At 52.7% G+C, this 16,099-nt stretch overlaps 9 protein-coding genes across 9 annotated transcripts; 3 read left to right on the top strand and 6 right to left on the bottom strand.

Moving 5' to 3' along the window:
* Positions 1-219: 219 nt before the first annotated feature.
* J4E78_004183 (uncharacterized protein) lies at positions 220-1,237 on the bottom strand (the record flags this gene model as incomplete). Its single annotated transcript, XM_049364813.1, has 2 exons — positions 220-480; positions 530-1,237. 2 exons carry the CDS (start codon positions 1,235-1,237, stop codon positions 220-222), a joined length of 969 nt encoding a protein of 322 aa, XP_049223891.1.
* Positions 1,238-1,776: 539 nt separating this feature from the next.
* On the top strand, positions 1,777-3,529 carry J4E78_004184 (uncharacterized protein; the record flags this gene model as incomplete). Its single annotated transcript, XM_049364814.1, has 4 exons — positions 1,777-1,827; positions 1,883-2,171; positions 2,226-3,232; positions 3,281-3,529. The coding sequence occupies 4 exons, from the start codon at positions 1,777-1,779 to the stop codon at positions 3,527-3,529; spliced, it is 1,596 nt and encodes a 531-aa protein (XP_049223892.1).
* A 585-nt stretch (positions 3,530-4,114) lies between these two features.
* Positions 4,115-4,795, top strand: J4E78_004185 (uncharacterized protein; the record flags this gene model as incomplete). Its single annotated transcript, XM_049364815.1, has 2 exons — positions 4,115-4,510; positions 4,562-4,795. 2 exons carry the CDS (start codon positions 4,115-4,117, stop codon positions 4,793-4,795), a joined length of 630 nt encoding a protein of 209 aa, XP_049223893.1.
* A 119-nt stretch (positions 4,796-4,914) lies between these two features.
* Positions 4,915-5,394, bottom strand: J4E78_004186 (uncharacterized protein; the record flags this gene model as incomplete). Its single annotated transcript, XM_049364816.1, has 1 exon — positions 4,915-5,394. The coding sequence occupies one exon, from the start codon at positions 5,392-5,394 to the stop codon at positions 4,915-4,917; it is 480 nt and encodes a 159-aa protein (XP_049223894.1).
* A 414-nt stretch (positions 5,395-5,808) lies between these two features.
* On the bottom strand, positions 5,809-7,948 carry J4E78_004187 (uncharacterized protein; the record flags this gene model as incomplete). The annotated part of the gene is made up of 4 exons (XM_049364817.1): positions 5,809-6,413; positions 6,470-6,716; positions 7,558-7,788; positions 7,940-7,948. 4 exons carry the CDS (start codon positions 7,946-7,948, stop codon positions 5,809-5,811), a joined length of 1,092 nt encoding a protein of 363 aa, XP_049223895.1.
* Positions 7,949-8,592: 644 nt separating this feature from the next.
* Positions 8,593-9,402, bottom strand: J4E78_004188 (uncharacterized protein; the record flags this gene model as incomplete). Its single annotated transcript, XM_049364818.1, has 1 exon — positions 8,593-9,402. The coding sequence occupies one exon, from the start codon at positions 9,400-9,402 to the stop codon at positions 8,593-8,595; it is 810 nt and encodes a 269-aa protein (XP_049223896.1).
* A 1,867-nt stretch (positions 9,403-11,269) lies between these two features.
* Positions 11,270-12,812, top strand: J4E78_004189 (uncharacterized protein; the record flags this gene model as incomplete). The annotated part of the gene is made up of 4 exons (XM_049364819.1): positions 11,270-11,290; positions 11,341-11,523; positions 11,580-12,525; positions 12,577-12,812. The coding sequence occupies 4 exons, from the start codon at positions 11,270-11,272 to the stop codon at positions 12,810-12,812; spliced, it is 1,386 nt and encodes a 461-aa protein (XP_049223897.1).
* Positions 12,813-12,991: 179 nt separating this feature from the next.
* Positions 12,992-13,621, bottom strand: J4E78_004190 (uncharacterized protein; the record flags this gene model as incomplete). Its single annotated transcript, XM_049364820.1, has 1 exon — positions 12,992-13,621. One exon carries the CDS (start codon positions 13,619-13,621, stop codon positions 12,992-12,994), a length of 630 nt encoding a protein of 209 aa, XP_049223898.1.
* A 1,277-nt stretch (positions 13,622-14,898) lies between these two features.
* Positions 14,899-15,693, bottom strand: J4E78_004191 (uncharacterized protein; the record flags this gene model as incomplete). The annotated part of the gene is made up of 1 exon (XM_049364821.1): positions 14,899-15,693. The coding sequence occupies one exon, from the start codon at positions 15,691-15,693 to the stop codon at positions 14,899-14,901; it is 795 nt and encodes a 264-aa protein (XP_049223899.1).
* Between the last annotated feature and the right edge of the window lie 406 nt (positions 15,694-16,099).

Consider the following 16,099-nt stretch of genomic DNA (forward strand, 5'->3'; position numbering starts at 1 on the left):
TGATCCAAGGGAGCAGCAGGCTTGTGTGGAGTATCTGGAACAGTTGCAGAGACTAATAGGGTGGAGGACGGATGGCGTCTTGAGGGATCTTCGAGAGCAATGGGCGTTTTGAGGTGACAACACAACGATTGAGAGAAGGGCTTTGTCGGCGCCACGAAGACTTCAGATGTCCGAAGGGAAGCACTTTGTCATTTCAATTCTTCATTGCGAAGCAGCATTCTATAGCGATGCTTCCAGCTCATCAAGACCTGACACCTGGTTCACGACCCATTTCCTCTTCTCCTCATCTGTGTATCGTGGGTAAGGCCTACGGCAGTCCGCGCTGCTCTCCGGGTATCCCCTTTTATGCGCAACGACGTACTTGGTGCCGTTGATGCCGCCCTTTCCGAAACCCCATTCTGTGACCGAGAGCTTGATCTGGAGGGCTGATGCTTCGTCGTGCTTGCCTGATTGGTACAGGTTGAACAGGTGTATGCAGGACTAATCTGTTAGCTTCCAAGACACGCAAAACGTTGGCTATAGTACATACCTTGGGGTACAAGTTCGCGACACCAGTAATGGTGCCGATTCCACCCACACTCAGCGCGGGTACAAGCCAGTCGCTCTGACCGGCCAGCGCAACAAACTCCGACTTGTCGAACGCAGCACTAATCCTCGCAACCTTTGCGATGCCTCCGCACGTGAGCTTGACGGCTACAATGTTCTTGTGCTTGCCGAGGATATCCAGCATCTCGGAGTTGATGTCGAGCCCGGCTACGACATTGGGGAAGTTGTACAGGACGATGGGGACGGGGGATGCGTCGGCTAGTTCCTGGAAGTAGGCTACGATGGCATCTTGGTTCATGGAGAAGTGGAAGTAGGAGGGTACCAGTGCGAGGTAGTATGATGCGCCTGCTTCTTTTGCTTCGGCGGTTTGCTGTATCGCGTCGCGTGTGCAACCTGCTACGCCTCCGATGGTGATGGGTAGGTGTCCCCGACCGAGGCGCTGTGCCGTCTTGCGAGCGGTCTGGACGAGTTGCGTCTTCTCGACTGAGGATAATGTTGCTGCTTCGCCATTTGTTCCTGCGATGACGATGCCGTGCAGACCGTTGGAAATCAAGAACTCGAAATGCTTTTCTTGGACATCCCAATCAATCTCTTGCTTGGTGTCATTCTTGAACCAGGTCAATGAGGGGACATGGATTCCCGGTGGGAAGGAGTATGTTGTTGTGCCGTTGGTGCCGTTTGCGGAAGGCATTTTGTGAGGATGTCAAGAGATGAGCAGGTACAGAGGGGAACCGAATGTGGAGGACATCTCTGCAGCAGAGCGAAACCGCCGCATTTTGGCATCCACGACTGCGCGACGCGTTCCGGTAGTACGATGGAGTATGCGAGAAGACGCGCTTCGGCGTGGAGACGTGTGGATGTTCCATCGGCTCTCAAGGTGCGCGATTCGCCGTCGGCTACGACCGCGACGGTGACGTTGGGCTGCCGACGCTCGCATCGCCAGCTTCGCGTGTCGGCTGCACTAGGCCCACGAGCTCCCACACCACGCCACCGAACCCACGCGACGAGGGTGCGCCATCTCTGGAGACTCCACTGGGGAAGGTCGTGGTCGGATGTGGCAACCTGCTTCTCCGTCCCGGAATGGCCTGGGTGTTTTGTGGGGAAGCGCGTTTGGTTCAAAAGAACGTGGGAGCCCCAGGTTTGGGATCGGCATCAAGACTACTGCAGAACTTTGCAGCTTCAACACCCGTCCGGTAACTTGAACATTGTTTGTTCTGGTGAATAGTCATCATGGGTGGTTTTGCTCGCGCCCCCGAAGACAGGCCAACGCCTCCGGAAGTTGTAAGTTCCTGTGCTGAGCAATGGTGAGATGATAAGGTGCTAATGTAGTCTATAGTACAACTGGAGGGTCTACATGGCCGCGCTCGTGATCTCAATGGGCGTTTTGGCTTATGGTTACGACTCTGCCTTTATCGGCACTACCATTGCCCAGGAGTCCTTCCAACGAGACTTTGGCATCAATGCATCGAACAAAAACGAGATCACCAGCAACATCACCTCCATATATTCGGCTGGAGGACTCGTAGGAGCGCTGCTTATGTACCCATTCCTTGAGCTCCTTGGTCGCCGTGCGACAGTCATCATCTCCGATGCCATCTTCATCGTTGGCGCGATCATGTGCACTGGTAAGCATGCTTCATTAACCTCATCCATGTGCCAGTACTAATAGTGCACTTTAGTCCCCAAGAACCAATTGAGTCTTGTCCTCGCCGGCCGATTCTTCACTGGCATGGGTGTAGGAGGAATAGCCGCTGTGTCGCCCATCTACATCGCCGAGATCTCGCCTCCTGCTATTCGTGGACGCCTCACTGGGTTCTTCGAATCTTTCTACCAAACGGGTGCCGTTATCGGATTCTGGATCAACTACGGCATTGTACACAATATGGACCGATCGAAATCCATCGCTTGGAGAGTGCCGATGGCTGTTCAGCTCATCCCTGCTGGACTGCTAGCTCTCATGATACCGGTTCTGAAGGAGTCTCCTACCTGGCTGCTGAAACGCGGTCGCGAGGCTGAGGCCTTGAAGTCGTGGAGCTACTTCCGTAACCTACCCGAAGACCATCCATACATTGCCCAGGATGTTCAATACGTGCGAAATGAGATTGCAAAAGAGCGTGCCGCACTTCTACATGGCGAGGCGCACGCTAGCTTCCTCACAACGATCAAAGCCGCAGCACGCGAAGGAGCCATGCCAGGAATGCGAAACAGATTCCTCTTGGTATTCCTCATGTTCATGTGGCAAGCTTGGAGTGGTGCCGCGGCAATCAACTACTACTCTCCAACCATCTTTACATCCATCGGATTGTCCGACGTAACTCTCTGGACCGGTATCTACGGAATAATCAAAGCTGGAGGTTCCATCATCTTCTTCACCTGGTTCATCGACATGTTTGGACGCAAGTGGCCTTGGATCATCTCCTCCTTGATCTGTGCTTTCTGCCAGTACTACCTCGCCGTCTACATCGCACTAGGAAAGCCGACAGTGGGCGAGCCCATGTCCGAGTCTACAGTCGCTGGTGGCAAAGCTGCAACCGCTATGATCATGATCTTTGGTGCTGCCTGGTCATTCGGTGCGAACGGCCTTCCGTGGATCATCTCTAGCGAAATCTTCCCCGCATCTATGCGCTCTATATCGGGACCATGGGCAGCAGCATCCGTATGGATATGGACTCTGGTAGTCACCAAGGTAAGCACCTATCAGTCGCACGTAATAGATATACTAATCTAGTTTTAGGCCTTGCCGCAAATGTACACCTCGATGGAATGGGGCGTATACGTCTTCTTCGCCACCGCGCTTATTTGCGCTAGTATCTACGCCTTCTTCTTCATCCACGACACCAAAGGACTGCGCATGGATCAGATGGATCAGTTGTTTGGTTTTGAGAAGCGCGAAGAGTTCATTGTGCAGGCAGATGGGAAGAACGCCGATTACGAGAGTGAGCACCACGAGAAGGCGCCTGTGCAGCGGACTGAGGCTGTTTAATTGTAAGAAGTATTCTAGTGATATCCATGTATTCAAAGCGTTGTACGTCTACGGCAGACGTTCAAGTCATTTTCTGTACGTAATGAGTGAAGCACAAATTCCTCTCGCGCTCCATCCCCAACACAACTATACAGCCCGGTCTATCGATTTTCAAAGCAGTCTAAGAGATCAGCAATTGTCGTTTCGGTTCGTGCAACGTAAGCAATATACGATGCGCGTTGACTTATATCGTGGGAAGCGCGTGTCACATAGGCTAAATCCTGCCTTACTTTCGAACAGTCTGTCGGGTCGTTGAAACCCAGGCTGAGCCCTGACCTAACCCGTTTTGACAGCGATCCTAGCGGCTCGTTATATATAGCTCCTATATGTAGGCAAGTGTAATGCCAATTGCAGCATGGTACTACATATTGGGATCTGACCTGACGGCACCTTCAGCCGCAACCGAAGAATTGATGTCGAAGTGCCACGATCACGGCAAGAAAAGGCGGTATTTGGTCTACTAGGCAGGAAAAGGATGGTTGAAGAAGAGCATAAGACGTGAAAGTTTCTAGCCTAATGTCTTCCTCTTTGTAGTCTCAACACACCATGCCGTCACTCATGCTCTCATTCTTACTCGCTCTCTTCACCACATTCGCCGCAGCCGCCCTCCCACCCAAAGGCGCCGTCTCCCTGACAAGCCTAGACATCGACCTCGATGGAAGTGGCTGCAGGCCCGGCGACGCCAGCGTCATGCTCGCCTCCGACAACTCCGCTTTAACCATCATCTTCGACAACTTCGCCGCTTCCGACGGACCAAAAGCAGGGACTGCAAAGACGCGCGCCTTCTGCAGAGTGAATATAGGCATGAACTCGCCGGGGTGGGCGTTCGATGTTAGCTCGGCTGATTTCCGAGGCTATGTGTATATTGAGAAGGGGGTTGAGGCTAGTTTGGTCAGCCGGTGGAAGTGGATCGATGTGAATGGCGTGGATATGAAGGGCAAGGTACGTGGTTATGGCGGCTGAAATTGTTAGGGGTACTGACTTGAAGGATAGGGCAACATTCATAAGATTGTAACAGGGCCATTCGAAGAAGACTTCCTGTTGCACAAGGACGGTGAGATATCAGATACGGAGGCGTCGGTGTGCCAGAAGAAGGATGCGAGAATTCAGATTAGTCTCTCTGCGACGGTGGATTCGGGTACGTCGAACAAAAACGGTTACGTGCAGGGGAGTTCGGTGGATGCTGGGTTCGGCCAGATACTTAATCTGTCGTGGAAGAAATGCTGAGGTAATATGTTTAATTCGGGGTATCAATTTAAGGGCCAAGAGAGAAAGGTGTCCGTCTGCATCATCGCATCACAGCACTTCTTGCTGCTCCGTGAGAAGATCGGACTGACGTAGTCCTACTACGCCTTGGTGTATGCCGGTAAGTCCTCAGACTGTGCCTTGGCAGCAGCCCTCGCCTTCCTCCTCTCCCTGCGGTCCATCTCCCTTGCCACCGCTTTGGCCAGCTTCCTGCGCTCCTCGCGCTCCTTCTGCTTCAGGATGTCGCCCTTGCCCTTACCCGACCAGACCTTCTTGAACTCCTTGCGGAACTTCTGGTTGAAGGTAAGGTACTTGTCGGCCTCCTCTTCCGCCTTGGCCTTGGTGTGCTCCTCCTCGTCGTCGGTGTCGTAGAAGTCGGATTCTTCGTCGGCCTCGTCAGAGACTAAGCGGTTGGTTTCTCCGTTGGAGGACTCGAGGCTGACTGCACGCTGGTTGCGCGCCTTGTCCCACGTCTTGGTGCGCGAGTAGGCGACGCAGCCGGTGATGCTGAGGACCGTGAGGAAGGGGAAGGAGAGGAAGAGCAGCATTACGATGCCGAATGCGATGAGGTCTTCGTCCATGATTGCGGTTTGAGGGTTTATGTGTATGTGTATGTAGGTGTATGGTTTAGGTGCTGGAGGTGGAGAGTGTGGAGACGAGAGGTATATCTTAAGGGGAGCGTGGTTTGCCACCCGGAGTGTGGCGCAGCCGGTCCGGAACCGTACGTCACACGCCCGAGTCATGCACAACATGTGATTGTGCGTCTGAACACAGTTTCCCTTCCTCTGGACCTGGAACGCTTTCAACACACAGACATTATAAGGGGGGTAGTATTTGTTTGCTAAACGCAGTAATTATGGCCTTTTGTCGAGCTATCAGTCGCATTGCCACCATCTACTGGCATGCTGCGATGTGATTCTCGGACTCGTGCAACCCCAACTTATCTTCTCCCGAGGTCGCGTCAACCCACAGAGCCCAGAAGCGCACTCCCTACTCTATTCCAAATACAGCTTCTCCAGCTCCTTGAGCTCTCCCATCAACCAATCTTCATGCCTCTGCTCATACCTCTCCGCCTTGAGCCTCTTCTTCGTCAGCTTCGTCTCCGCGGCATACTTCTGCATAGCCTTTGTGCCCACGCTCAAGATCTTCTTCGTATGTCGCTGGAAAGCTTCTTCTTCCTTGCCTAGTACATCCGCCCATGTCAACCCTTTGCGCTCCATCGCCGCATCGACAGTCTCGTGCCACGCCTTCATTGCACTCGCCGCAACTTCGAATCGCAATCCCTCCGTACCCTTGGTTTGTGACACTTCATCTGCGTACTTCGCAAGTGTACCCAGCGGTTTGATGGCCTGGACCTCGTCGACGAAGATGTCTGTGTGTGGCTGCCATGGCATGTCGCCCTGAATCATTCCGTACTGCACGCCGGAGATATCGAGCGACGTCTGTTCTCCCGTGGGTCTGTGGGTGACGCGCATGCACCAGTGGATGTACACATTAGGGGTTGGGTTTTCGAAATCGAAAGGCTCGTCCGTAGCTGTGATGGCTTTTTCTTTGGGCGTCTTGAGGCGGACTTTGACTTCGTCGATGTCTACGTCGAGGCCTGGTTGTCTACTAGTTAACATTCTCCGTCTGATCCAAATGATCCCTGGGTCTTACCTGCGAACAGCTGCTCAATGAGCTTCTTCAGAACGCCAATGTCGTGACACGGCGAAATCACCAGCACCTTGCTCTTGGCCTCAGGATTTCCAACGAAGTACTGCTGAGGGAAGTCTGCAAACCAGCCGTTCTTCCGCCCGAGCTTCTTTGGGTCGTCTGTGATGATGGTGAGGCCGTCATAGAATGTTGGAAGGGAGATTTTGGCGCAAAACCGGCTCCATGTAACTTCGCGGTAGGCGTAGAAGATCTGCTATCAAGCTGTTAGCACGAATAGTAAGATGTCTTAGCACCGCAAGGGAGCTACATACTAGTCATAAGTTAGCAAGACATCTTGAGAGCTATTCGTGACGGCTACTTTACCCTGGAGCATGCGCGAGGCGCGATGGATACGAAACCCGGGTGAGGTTACCGGGCTCGCTCTCAAACCGGCCAGGTAGTCTCTCAGCATACCGATCAAGCGGTGTCGATGTTCAGCATATCGTTCATCGATCACCCGCTTGCCTCCGGGCAGCAACAATTGTCGCGGTATCTTAGACATCGTAATTGGTTTCCGGGCGATTGGTAGTGTTAACTGAAGTGGTGATTACGGCGCGACTTTGCTCTTGTTGTTGCCTCTGCCTTCACCATGGCGACGGAAATCTCTGACTACAAACAACGGAAAATATGACGACACTTCATTATCAGATAACACAACAAGCGAACCACGAGTTCAGAACGAGTACTCGGACTTTTAATAAGATCAGATCATTTGCATTAGAATTTAGGAGGAAGAGAGAGACGCGCAGGGTACATCAGTCATCTTACCGCAGTAAAGACGTCTCCGAATTACAGGCAATACTTGATGGCGATAGACCAGAGCCCTCAAAATCTGCGTCCAGGACGAACCCGCCCTGCGGCAGTGTTTTGAACCTCGTATTCTCAGGCCATGGCTGATGCTCATGCCAATCTTTGGTATCCACCGTCAGTTGAGGTCCCCCACGAGACCTTTTTGGTACATCCTTTCTCGTGGATTGACGCGGGCCTGCGTCCATCGCTTGATCAGGTACCTCGCGGGTCTCTTTAGATACGGCGACTTTTGGCGGCTGGACAGAGCCCCGCGAAGTCTTCTCATCAAACTCTACGCGCCGTTCCTTCTTAACACGTTGATGAGCGCCAAGGCGATGATCGATTCTCAACTGTACAGTGACACCTTCCTTATCCTCTTGGTACTTCTCATTTGAGCCGATGAAGAAGTCTATGCGTTCGTCGTCGTACACGGTAGCCTTACCGCACGGACAAGAAATAGCAAATTCGAGACGACCCTTCTTCACGACACCCCGCTGCGTCCTCCCGCACGCGCGGCATAGTCGACAATAGGGGACCAACCCAGCGGTCGCTGAAGAGGGCTCCTGAAACGCATCCAGATGTGATGAATGAACTTGTTTAAGGACCGCCGAGCTGGAACATTCCGGGCAGAAGATGTGATCGCACCTTGTGCATTCCAGACGGTTGAACGGAAACGCGCCGTGACGATGTGTTACGAGGTTTTCGTTGTCAGCGTGGCCCTTACAACATAGCCACACGCCATCTTCCTTGTGTCTACGCCAGCCAGCTACAGGCTCATAAGGCTTATCAGGCGACTTCGGGACAATGTCATGGTATATACTGCCTGTCCAACCTTGTTGTTTGCGCACTATCTTGAATGCGCCTCCACCCAACGATGTGGATCGCTCGCGGTTCGTCATTTTCTTCCGTCTGTTCCTACTGCTTGATATTTCTAGACTCTCTTGTGAGGTCCGGATGGGAGTGGCGGATGAGGTTATATATATCCAGTCGAGCCTTCAATAGACGTTGTTTGCCATGTGTTTCACAGTGTCTAGTGATCTTGTTGGATGCAGTCATGCATTGGGTCTCTGCTGACTCTGAGGTCTGTGTTGCCTATGTACAAGGGAGCTGTGTATATACGAATATTAGATATTCTGGCCGGCGCGCAGTGTAGAGCTATAGATTACGTCTTCTTTCTTGCAAACATGAAACATTGAGAAGATGTGAGTGGCAGGTATATTAGTAGACGCTGCTCGATAGCAGAATGACTATGGACGAGAAAACGGATGCACGAATCTAGCATCACGCGCTCCGTCCGCTCAATCTGGAAACCACGAGACATCGACGCGGACATCCCAATCTGGATCTGGCTTCAACATATAAGCTGTGGATTCATCTGCTCGTCGCTTGGGGCGTTTACTACGCTTGATCTCCGGCTTTGAAGCGTCTCGGACGTGAGTTGGTCTTCCCTTAACGAGTGCCAGACGAAACTTCTGAATCTCACCAGGGGATGAAGGAACCCAATCGGCGAGAGGAATCCTGTTGCTCTTACACCGTTGGGATGCATCCAGTCTTTGCGTGAGGCGGACATCTACCGTGACGGCATCGGCATCGTTCTGATACGCAGCGTTATCGCCGATATAGAAGTACATTGGCTCTTCGCTAGAGATCTGGCCGCAGACGCATGGCATTGTTGGAAACTCAATGCGACCTCTGCCGATATTTCCACGATGTGTGAGACCGCATGCTCGACATAATTGGCAGTATCTGCTCTCTTTTACCCTCCTCTGGCCTTCGAAACGTTCCTCGTAAACCTCCAACTTCAGTGAGGGTACTGGAGTCAAGATCTCGGAGGTACGATCATCGGGACACAGTATGCGTTCGCAATGGCATTTAACATACTTGAAGGGATGTGGTCCTGCGAAATGGTATAGTTTCATGTCGTGGCCACAGCTAGGGGCCCAGACACCGTCTGCGGTACGGTCGTATTGGAAGTGGACATCCTTGTTGAGATGTCTATGTGGGCTTCGCTTCAAGAGCCTGAAAGGGTTGACGGCTTTGACAGCCTTTGCGACTCTCTCTAATGAGAGTCTCCGCATGGAAATCGTTGTGAAATGGTTCAATCCCATTGTATCTTGGGCTGTTGTGAAAGCGAGTAAATATTCGGGTTGTTGGTAGGCTGCATGCCCGGCCATGGAAGAAACAATGCAACAAAGAAATAGTTGTGCTGCTGCTACACTCTATCATCACTATGGTCGGCTGCGCATCACTGTAAGTATATAGACGATGGATTTGACATATATAACGAAGTACCGGGAAATGTGATGGATCAGTACTCTCTATAAGTACACGATGAGATATGAGATGGTGATAGTAAGACGACTTACTTGAGACAGTATCAGTAGATAAAGTAAACATCACTTGCATGTCTCTCAACGTATCGCTGTCTTATGCGTATGGCAATGGTTCAGATCAAAGCTCACGAAGGCAGCCATTGACGTGATGGGATTATCGCCTCCTCCAATGATATCCAGCCAGTCGTGAACATCATCCTGGATTTCTGCAACTCAGTCCCGATGATGGCCCATCCTCGTTCGCAATGATCCACCGAAAAGTAAGCCTCGTCGCATCATCAGCTCTTGCATCGATGAGTTTGACAAAGCTCGCATCCGGATCCCTCCTATACGGCTCGTTGTTACCGATATGGTAGCGTGGCCAGTCACCGTATGAAGTGCTTCCGCAAGCCGCACACTTGACACCATAAAAGTCCAGGGTCGTACCTTCCATCTCGGCGCGATGACTCAGTCCGCAGGTAGTGCAGATATGGAAATAGCGAACTTCGCGATCGAGGCGTGGCCGTGGTGCTTGAATCATGCCGTACGGTAGAGGTGATAGAATCTCGGATGAGTGACACTGAGAACACAGTATCTCGTTGCAGCGACTGCATACCAGATGTTTGAAAGGAAACGCGCCTTTGTAGTGCGTAACGACGTTCTCATGACGACAGTGACAGCATCTCCATATTCCGTCCCCGATCTCTGCATCGCTCCGCAAGGCCCGCAGAGCAGGATACTTGTTCTCCTGTATTATATAATACTCGGTGGGTGCTTCCGCAGGGATCGCGGAGTCGAAATCTTCCTGTACGCTTCCTGGCCTAGAGCTTTCCTTTGAGTGTCGTTCGGCTATCGGCGAGAGGAGATGATGCGCTGTTGTCGTGGTGCCTTTTCTCGAATCGGCCTTTTCGAAGACGCTAGTCAGTGTCGATGTAAAGGCTTTCGACAGTCGCTTGGCGCGGAAGATGCTGCTCTGACGCTTCATACCGCGCTATGTTCGGAACCGTGGTAGTCGCGCGTGGGGTTAGTGTAGCTGCGGGGACGAGACTGGATTTGGTTGCAGTGAAGGTCTAGATGTTCAGTTGCTTGTTTGGGTGCTCGCTCAGAGTGTAACGAAATTACGTTCAGTCACGCCTTGCGCCTTCCTCTCACCGCGCAGCTGCGAAGGCAAGCGCGTTGGGGCTCACCTCGAACGTCTACTTCTGCAGTCTCCCTGACAGTGATGAATGACTGAAGTCATAGATGTAGAATCCATTCCTCTGGTCAGACCCGTTGAGCGAGGGTGGTTCACGCATGTTATTTTGGGCCTGCTGGCGTAAACAGCAAGGCCAGAGCTAAGGTGGCATTATCTTGTAGAGTAACGTGTCGAGCAAACGCGCGCGCGTGAAGGCGCATCATCTTGGGATACATCCGTGATTGTCGCCAAGTGATATAGCGTGTCGTCGTGGCACGAAATCATAGAAAGAAAGACTAGAAGGGGTATAGATTTGTTCTGAGAGAGGGCGCGCAGAGAAAGACGGGATGAAAGAGAAGAACAATACCTAGCCCTGTGACGTACTGTGGTTGAACCCTGCCTGGCGCTAGCCCTGGAGTGCTGACGCGGAACATGAACATTGATCTGTCCTCGCGTGTCTGCCTGCAACCAACATTCACCACCACCGCCATGATCCAGGCAATCCTTCAGGTTAGTGCGCACACAAATAAACCGAGGCTACCATGACTAACATGATGCAGCGCCTGGGCCGCTGGCTCGACCGGCCGCTCTTTCCATGGAAGCGCCTCGTTGTCGGCTTCTCGCTCGCAGAGTTCGCCCTGGAGAACTGGCTTCTCTTTCGCCAGTACCGTGTCCTCCAGCGCACCACCGTCCCCAAGGCTCTCGATAAGGAAATTGAACGGGAGACGTTCGATAAATCTCAGGTACGCGCACAATTGCAGCAACCCTGCCATGCTTACCAGCGCTGACTCGATGACAGGAATATGGCCGCGCCAAAGCCAAGTTCAGCTTCTTCTCCGCTCTCTTCAACCAGGTCAAATCCCTCGCCGTCCTCTACTTCAACGTATACCCGCTCGTCTGGGCAGCCGCCGGCACCGTCGTCGCTCGCTATGCGCCCGTCCGCTTCTCTGGTGAAATTCCCCAGTCGCTCTTGTTCATGTACATGTTGGGGTGGATCGATCTGATCACCGGCCTCGGCTTCTCCTACTACCACAGCTTCGTGCTGGAGGAGAAGTTTGGCTTCAACAAGATGACGGTCAAGCTCTGGCTCACGGACATGATCAAGGGCCAGGCTCTCGCTATTGCCTTCGGTATTCCCATTGGAAGCGCCTTCTTGGCCATCATCAAGAAGACAGGCCAGGGTTTCTTCTACTACCTGTGGATGTTCATGCTGGTTATCCAGATCACTGGCATGACCATCTACCCGATCCTCATTGTGCCCATGTTCAACAAGCTGGAGCCGCTCAAGCCCGGCAAGCTCAAGGAGTCTGTCGAGGCGCTTGCGTCTAAGCTCAACTTCCCGCTCTCGGAACTACAGGTCATCGACGGCAGTAAGCGCAGCGCCCACAGCAACGCATACTTCACTGGACTACCCTGGATCGGCAAGAAGAAGATTGTCATCTACGACACACTGCTGGAGAAGAGCACGGAGAAGGAGGTTGAAGCTGTCCTGGCACACGAACTGGGACACTGGAAGATGAACCACACTTCGCGACTTCTTTTCATTAGCCAGGCGCATCTATTCTACATGTTCGCCCTGTTCTCCGTCTTCATCGACAATCGCTCGCTCTACGCCGACTTTGGTTTCCACAGGGAGCAGCCGACAATTGTTGGCTTCATGCTCTTCAACGAGATCCTGTCGCCCACGGACTCCATCATCAAGCTCCTCCTCAACATCTGGACTCGCAGCATGGAGTACGAAGCCGGTATGTATCCTGGTCCCAATCCATGTCCCAGCCAATGCTAACAACACCCAGATGCCTTCGCCGTCAAGCTCGGATATGCACGCGAACTCGGTGCCTCATTGATCAAGCTCCAGATCCAGAACCTGTCAAGCATGGATGCCGACTGGTTCTATTCCAGCTTCCACCACTCCCACCCCATCCTGACGGAGCGCCTCAAGGCTATGAACTGGACTGGCGACAAGAAGGTCTCGGAGGACAAGGCGGCGGACGAGGAGAAGCCTATCAAGGCAGCGGATCGGGAACTCTAGGCGTGCATCTCGATCGGATTTTGTACAATATCGGGTATAAAAGGTCATGGGAACTTGACCGCGCAGGGTCGCAAGTGCGACGAAAAGTTCGTAGAATACAGCCCAAATGCAATGGCCGAGGCGTCCGTCAGAGTCGTTTCCCACCATGTATCTTTTCCAGATCGTGAGATGTGACACCTTTACTCCTTTGACTTGCCCTTCGCGGCCTTTTCCTTCTTCCTCTGCTGGTCTCGTTCTTTCTTCGCCCTCTTCCTCGCGTCCTTGTCTATCGCGCCATCCGCGGGCCCCTGCTCCTCCACTTGCGCATTCGTCCTCTTCTTGTCTTTGCCCTTGGTAGACTGTACCTGAGGCTCTTCACCACCCTCCTGCACAACATTCGTCCTGTCGCCAATCTCTCCAATCTCGATATCTCCCTGTTCAGCCTGATACTCAGCCAGGTCCTGCCATTCTCCCTCGGCAACCGTTGCAAACTGGCTGGACTTCTTGAGGCCGCCCTTGCGACCAGTCTTGACAGTGACATCCGTGGTTGCGATTTGTCGGTCGTCTTCCTCGTCTAGCGCTCGTTCTGGTTCCTGGTACTCGCCGCGCATACCCGCTGCTACACGGCGCAAGTGGTGCATGATTGGGTTACCCATAGCACCGCCTTGCGCATTGAATGCGACGCCTTCTGGTGTGATAGTCGCATCGGGATGGAGATGCGGGTACGTTTCCGAGTTCGAGAGGTACTTTTCGAGGATGGCCGACGCAGCGTCGAGAGAGATGGGCGCGCTGGAGACGTGGCGGCGGGGAGGAGGTGCTTCGAGCATCATTTTGGCAGTGTTTGGGCGCGAAATAGAGGGTTGGGTGGGTAGTTGCTATCGTGGAAATGGTGGAGTTGTTGGCTAGGATTTTGGGACGACGGCCAACTTTTTGCGCACGGACGACAAGGAATGTGTTAGCTCTGCGGACTTCGCGACGGGCATGCCAGACTGCACGCTCGCATCGACAAATCGGGACCACGCCGCCACGGAGACGACATAACGAGCGAAGAGGAGGCAATTGCGGTCGACATACACATCATGAACGCCTTCCGGTGCCTACGGGTCGTCGCGCGCCCTTCAACCAGCGCATCCACACTCCTCCGACCACGCATAGCACCACCACACTCGTACCTACCCACCCTCCAAGCCCCTTCTCCACCCCTCTAACCCATCCTCCAGACTATCCACACCCTCGTCCACCCGCCAGATATCGCTCCTCACCCCCCGACGCCCCATGCTGCCCCGCACAAACGCCCTCCCGCCCGCGGGCACCACCTCTCTGGTCCCCTCAAGCTCCGAGACGCTGGACCTCGCCTCCAAAATCTCCTCACATCCTGGTCTGGGCAGCATGCAGATTCGGTGCGGTCCGCGTGATACCTACAACCCGAGTCATCTGGTGCGCAAGAGGAGACATGGGTTTTTGAGCAGGATTAGGACGAAGAAGGGGCGGAAGATGATTATGCGGAGGTTAAAGAAGGGCAGGTGGAATATCAGTCACTAGGGTGCAAGACTGGATTGGTGTAGGAGGGGATTGGGCGCTGTACTGACGAACAGTTCATGCATTAGAACCGATTGGGGCAGCCGAAGGCGCTTGTGTATATTGGATGTACAGTGTATGCGTTATGTGCATCTAGAGACGTGTACTATATCAGAAGAGGAAATACGTATCTTACAAACCCGCAACCACTTGCACAGAGTTTCTACCTGATCGGTATCTCTGCTGCTCCGCACTCTTTAGTCACAAACCGCATCTACCAGCGCTGGACCGACCAGTCTTGTAGCCATATCTTTAACTACTATCCTAGTAGACACAAAGCCAGCGTTGCAATTTGAAATTTCCCATGTTTCTCATGGCGTTGGAAACGGGCTGGAGGTCTGTCTTAGTGACCACGCCATCGGAAGCTGTTATTGGTTCCAGAGACCATTCCTGAAGAGCCAGATGGAACTTCAAGGTAACCCTGAATGCTTCTTCCACACTTCCGCCGATCTGGTGTAGTTGAAATGGCATTCTATAGACAGTTTCATCGGAAAATGGATGGCATCCGAGGAAAGCAATGGCTATCGCATCACTTTGGCGTCGAAGGCTTTTCCTCTCCAGCCTTGCCCTCCTCTTCCGCCCCCTGCGTGCCGTCCTCCAACGCCTCCACAAGCTTAAGCTCCTCATCGATCTTATCGATTTGCTTCAAAATGAACGCAATCGTAGCATCCCTTGCTTTGTCCACCCTCGTCAGCGCATCCATGGTCATCTTCCCATAATCCTGCATCTTCTGCGGCGTCGGCGGCGCAGGCTCCTCATCCTGCAACTGTGCCTTCTTCTGACTCAACAACTTCCTCAGCGCAAAGATGTTATAATCCCTTTCCTGTAGGTTCTTAATCAGCTCCTCCCGCTTAGCTTCTTCATCGACTCTTTGCTTCTTGGTGGCCTGCTCTTTCTTGATCTCCGTATCGGCGACTTTCCACTTCCAAATCGCTTCTTTGGCGCTGTTTTCAATATGCGTGAAACGTATGGGACCGATATTTTGCCCGCCGTACCAGCGCGCAACTACTACAACGCCCTCGGTCTGCGTGTCTCGTAGTACATTGCTGAGTCGTCCTCCGGCCCACTTTTCGCCGTCATCATCGTGGCCAAGATCATACAAAGTGCGAGATTCCGGCATCAAAGACTTTTGCCGTGATGGTTTCCTCCATGCTGCGATTTTGTGGGTGGCAGTCCGGAATTCGGGGAGTGTTTGTAAGGCTTTGGCGGATAGGTTAGGAGAGAACGCGGCTTTGAATGTTGATGTCTGCTCTTGTATTGCTGACGAGAGATATATTTCTGTTGTGGGTTTTGGAGATGGTGAGCGCTCCCTTTTCATGGCCATCTCTTTTCTTGCGCTTGTTGCACTGAATGTTGTGTGGTCCAAGTTGGAGAAGGGACGGGAGGTTGGTAACGTGCAGGGAAGGCGCATGCGGAAGCGCGACTTTAGCGCGGATGCCAAAGGATGTCGCGAAGCTTGTCAGCGCTGCTTCCACGAAACATCATCTTTGAACATCAAGATTCCATCGATTTTGCGTCCACTAGCAGTTATCTTATAGATTTAATTGTTCTGATCACCACGGCTGAATCTCATCATTTGTTTACAACGTTCTCTTCCAATATCATGAACAATTCCTGCGTCGGTTGTGCACGTACTTTTCTTGAAAGATACGATGCGCATCCCTCCTGTCCAGACAAGAAGTCTCATCAAGCAAACACATGAAATTTGTTTCTGAGGACGTATCGGTATT

Source organism: Alternaria triticimaculans (genome assembly GCF_023758025.1).
Source record: "Alternaria triticimaculans strain BMP 0046 chromosome Unknown scaffold_4, whole genome shotgun sequence".
Taxonomy (NCBI): domain Eukaryota; kingdom Fungi; phylum Ascomycota; class Dothideomycetes; order Pleosporales; family Pleosporaceae; genus Alternaria; species Alternaria triticimaculans.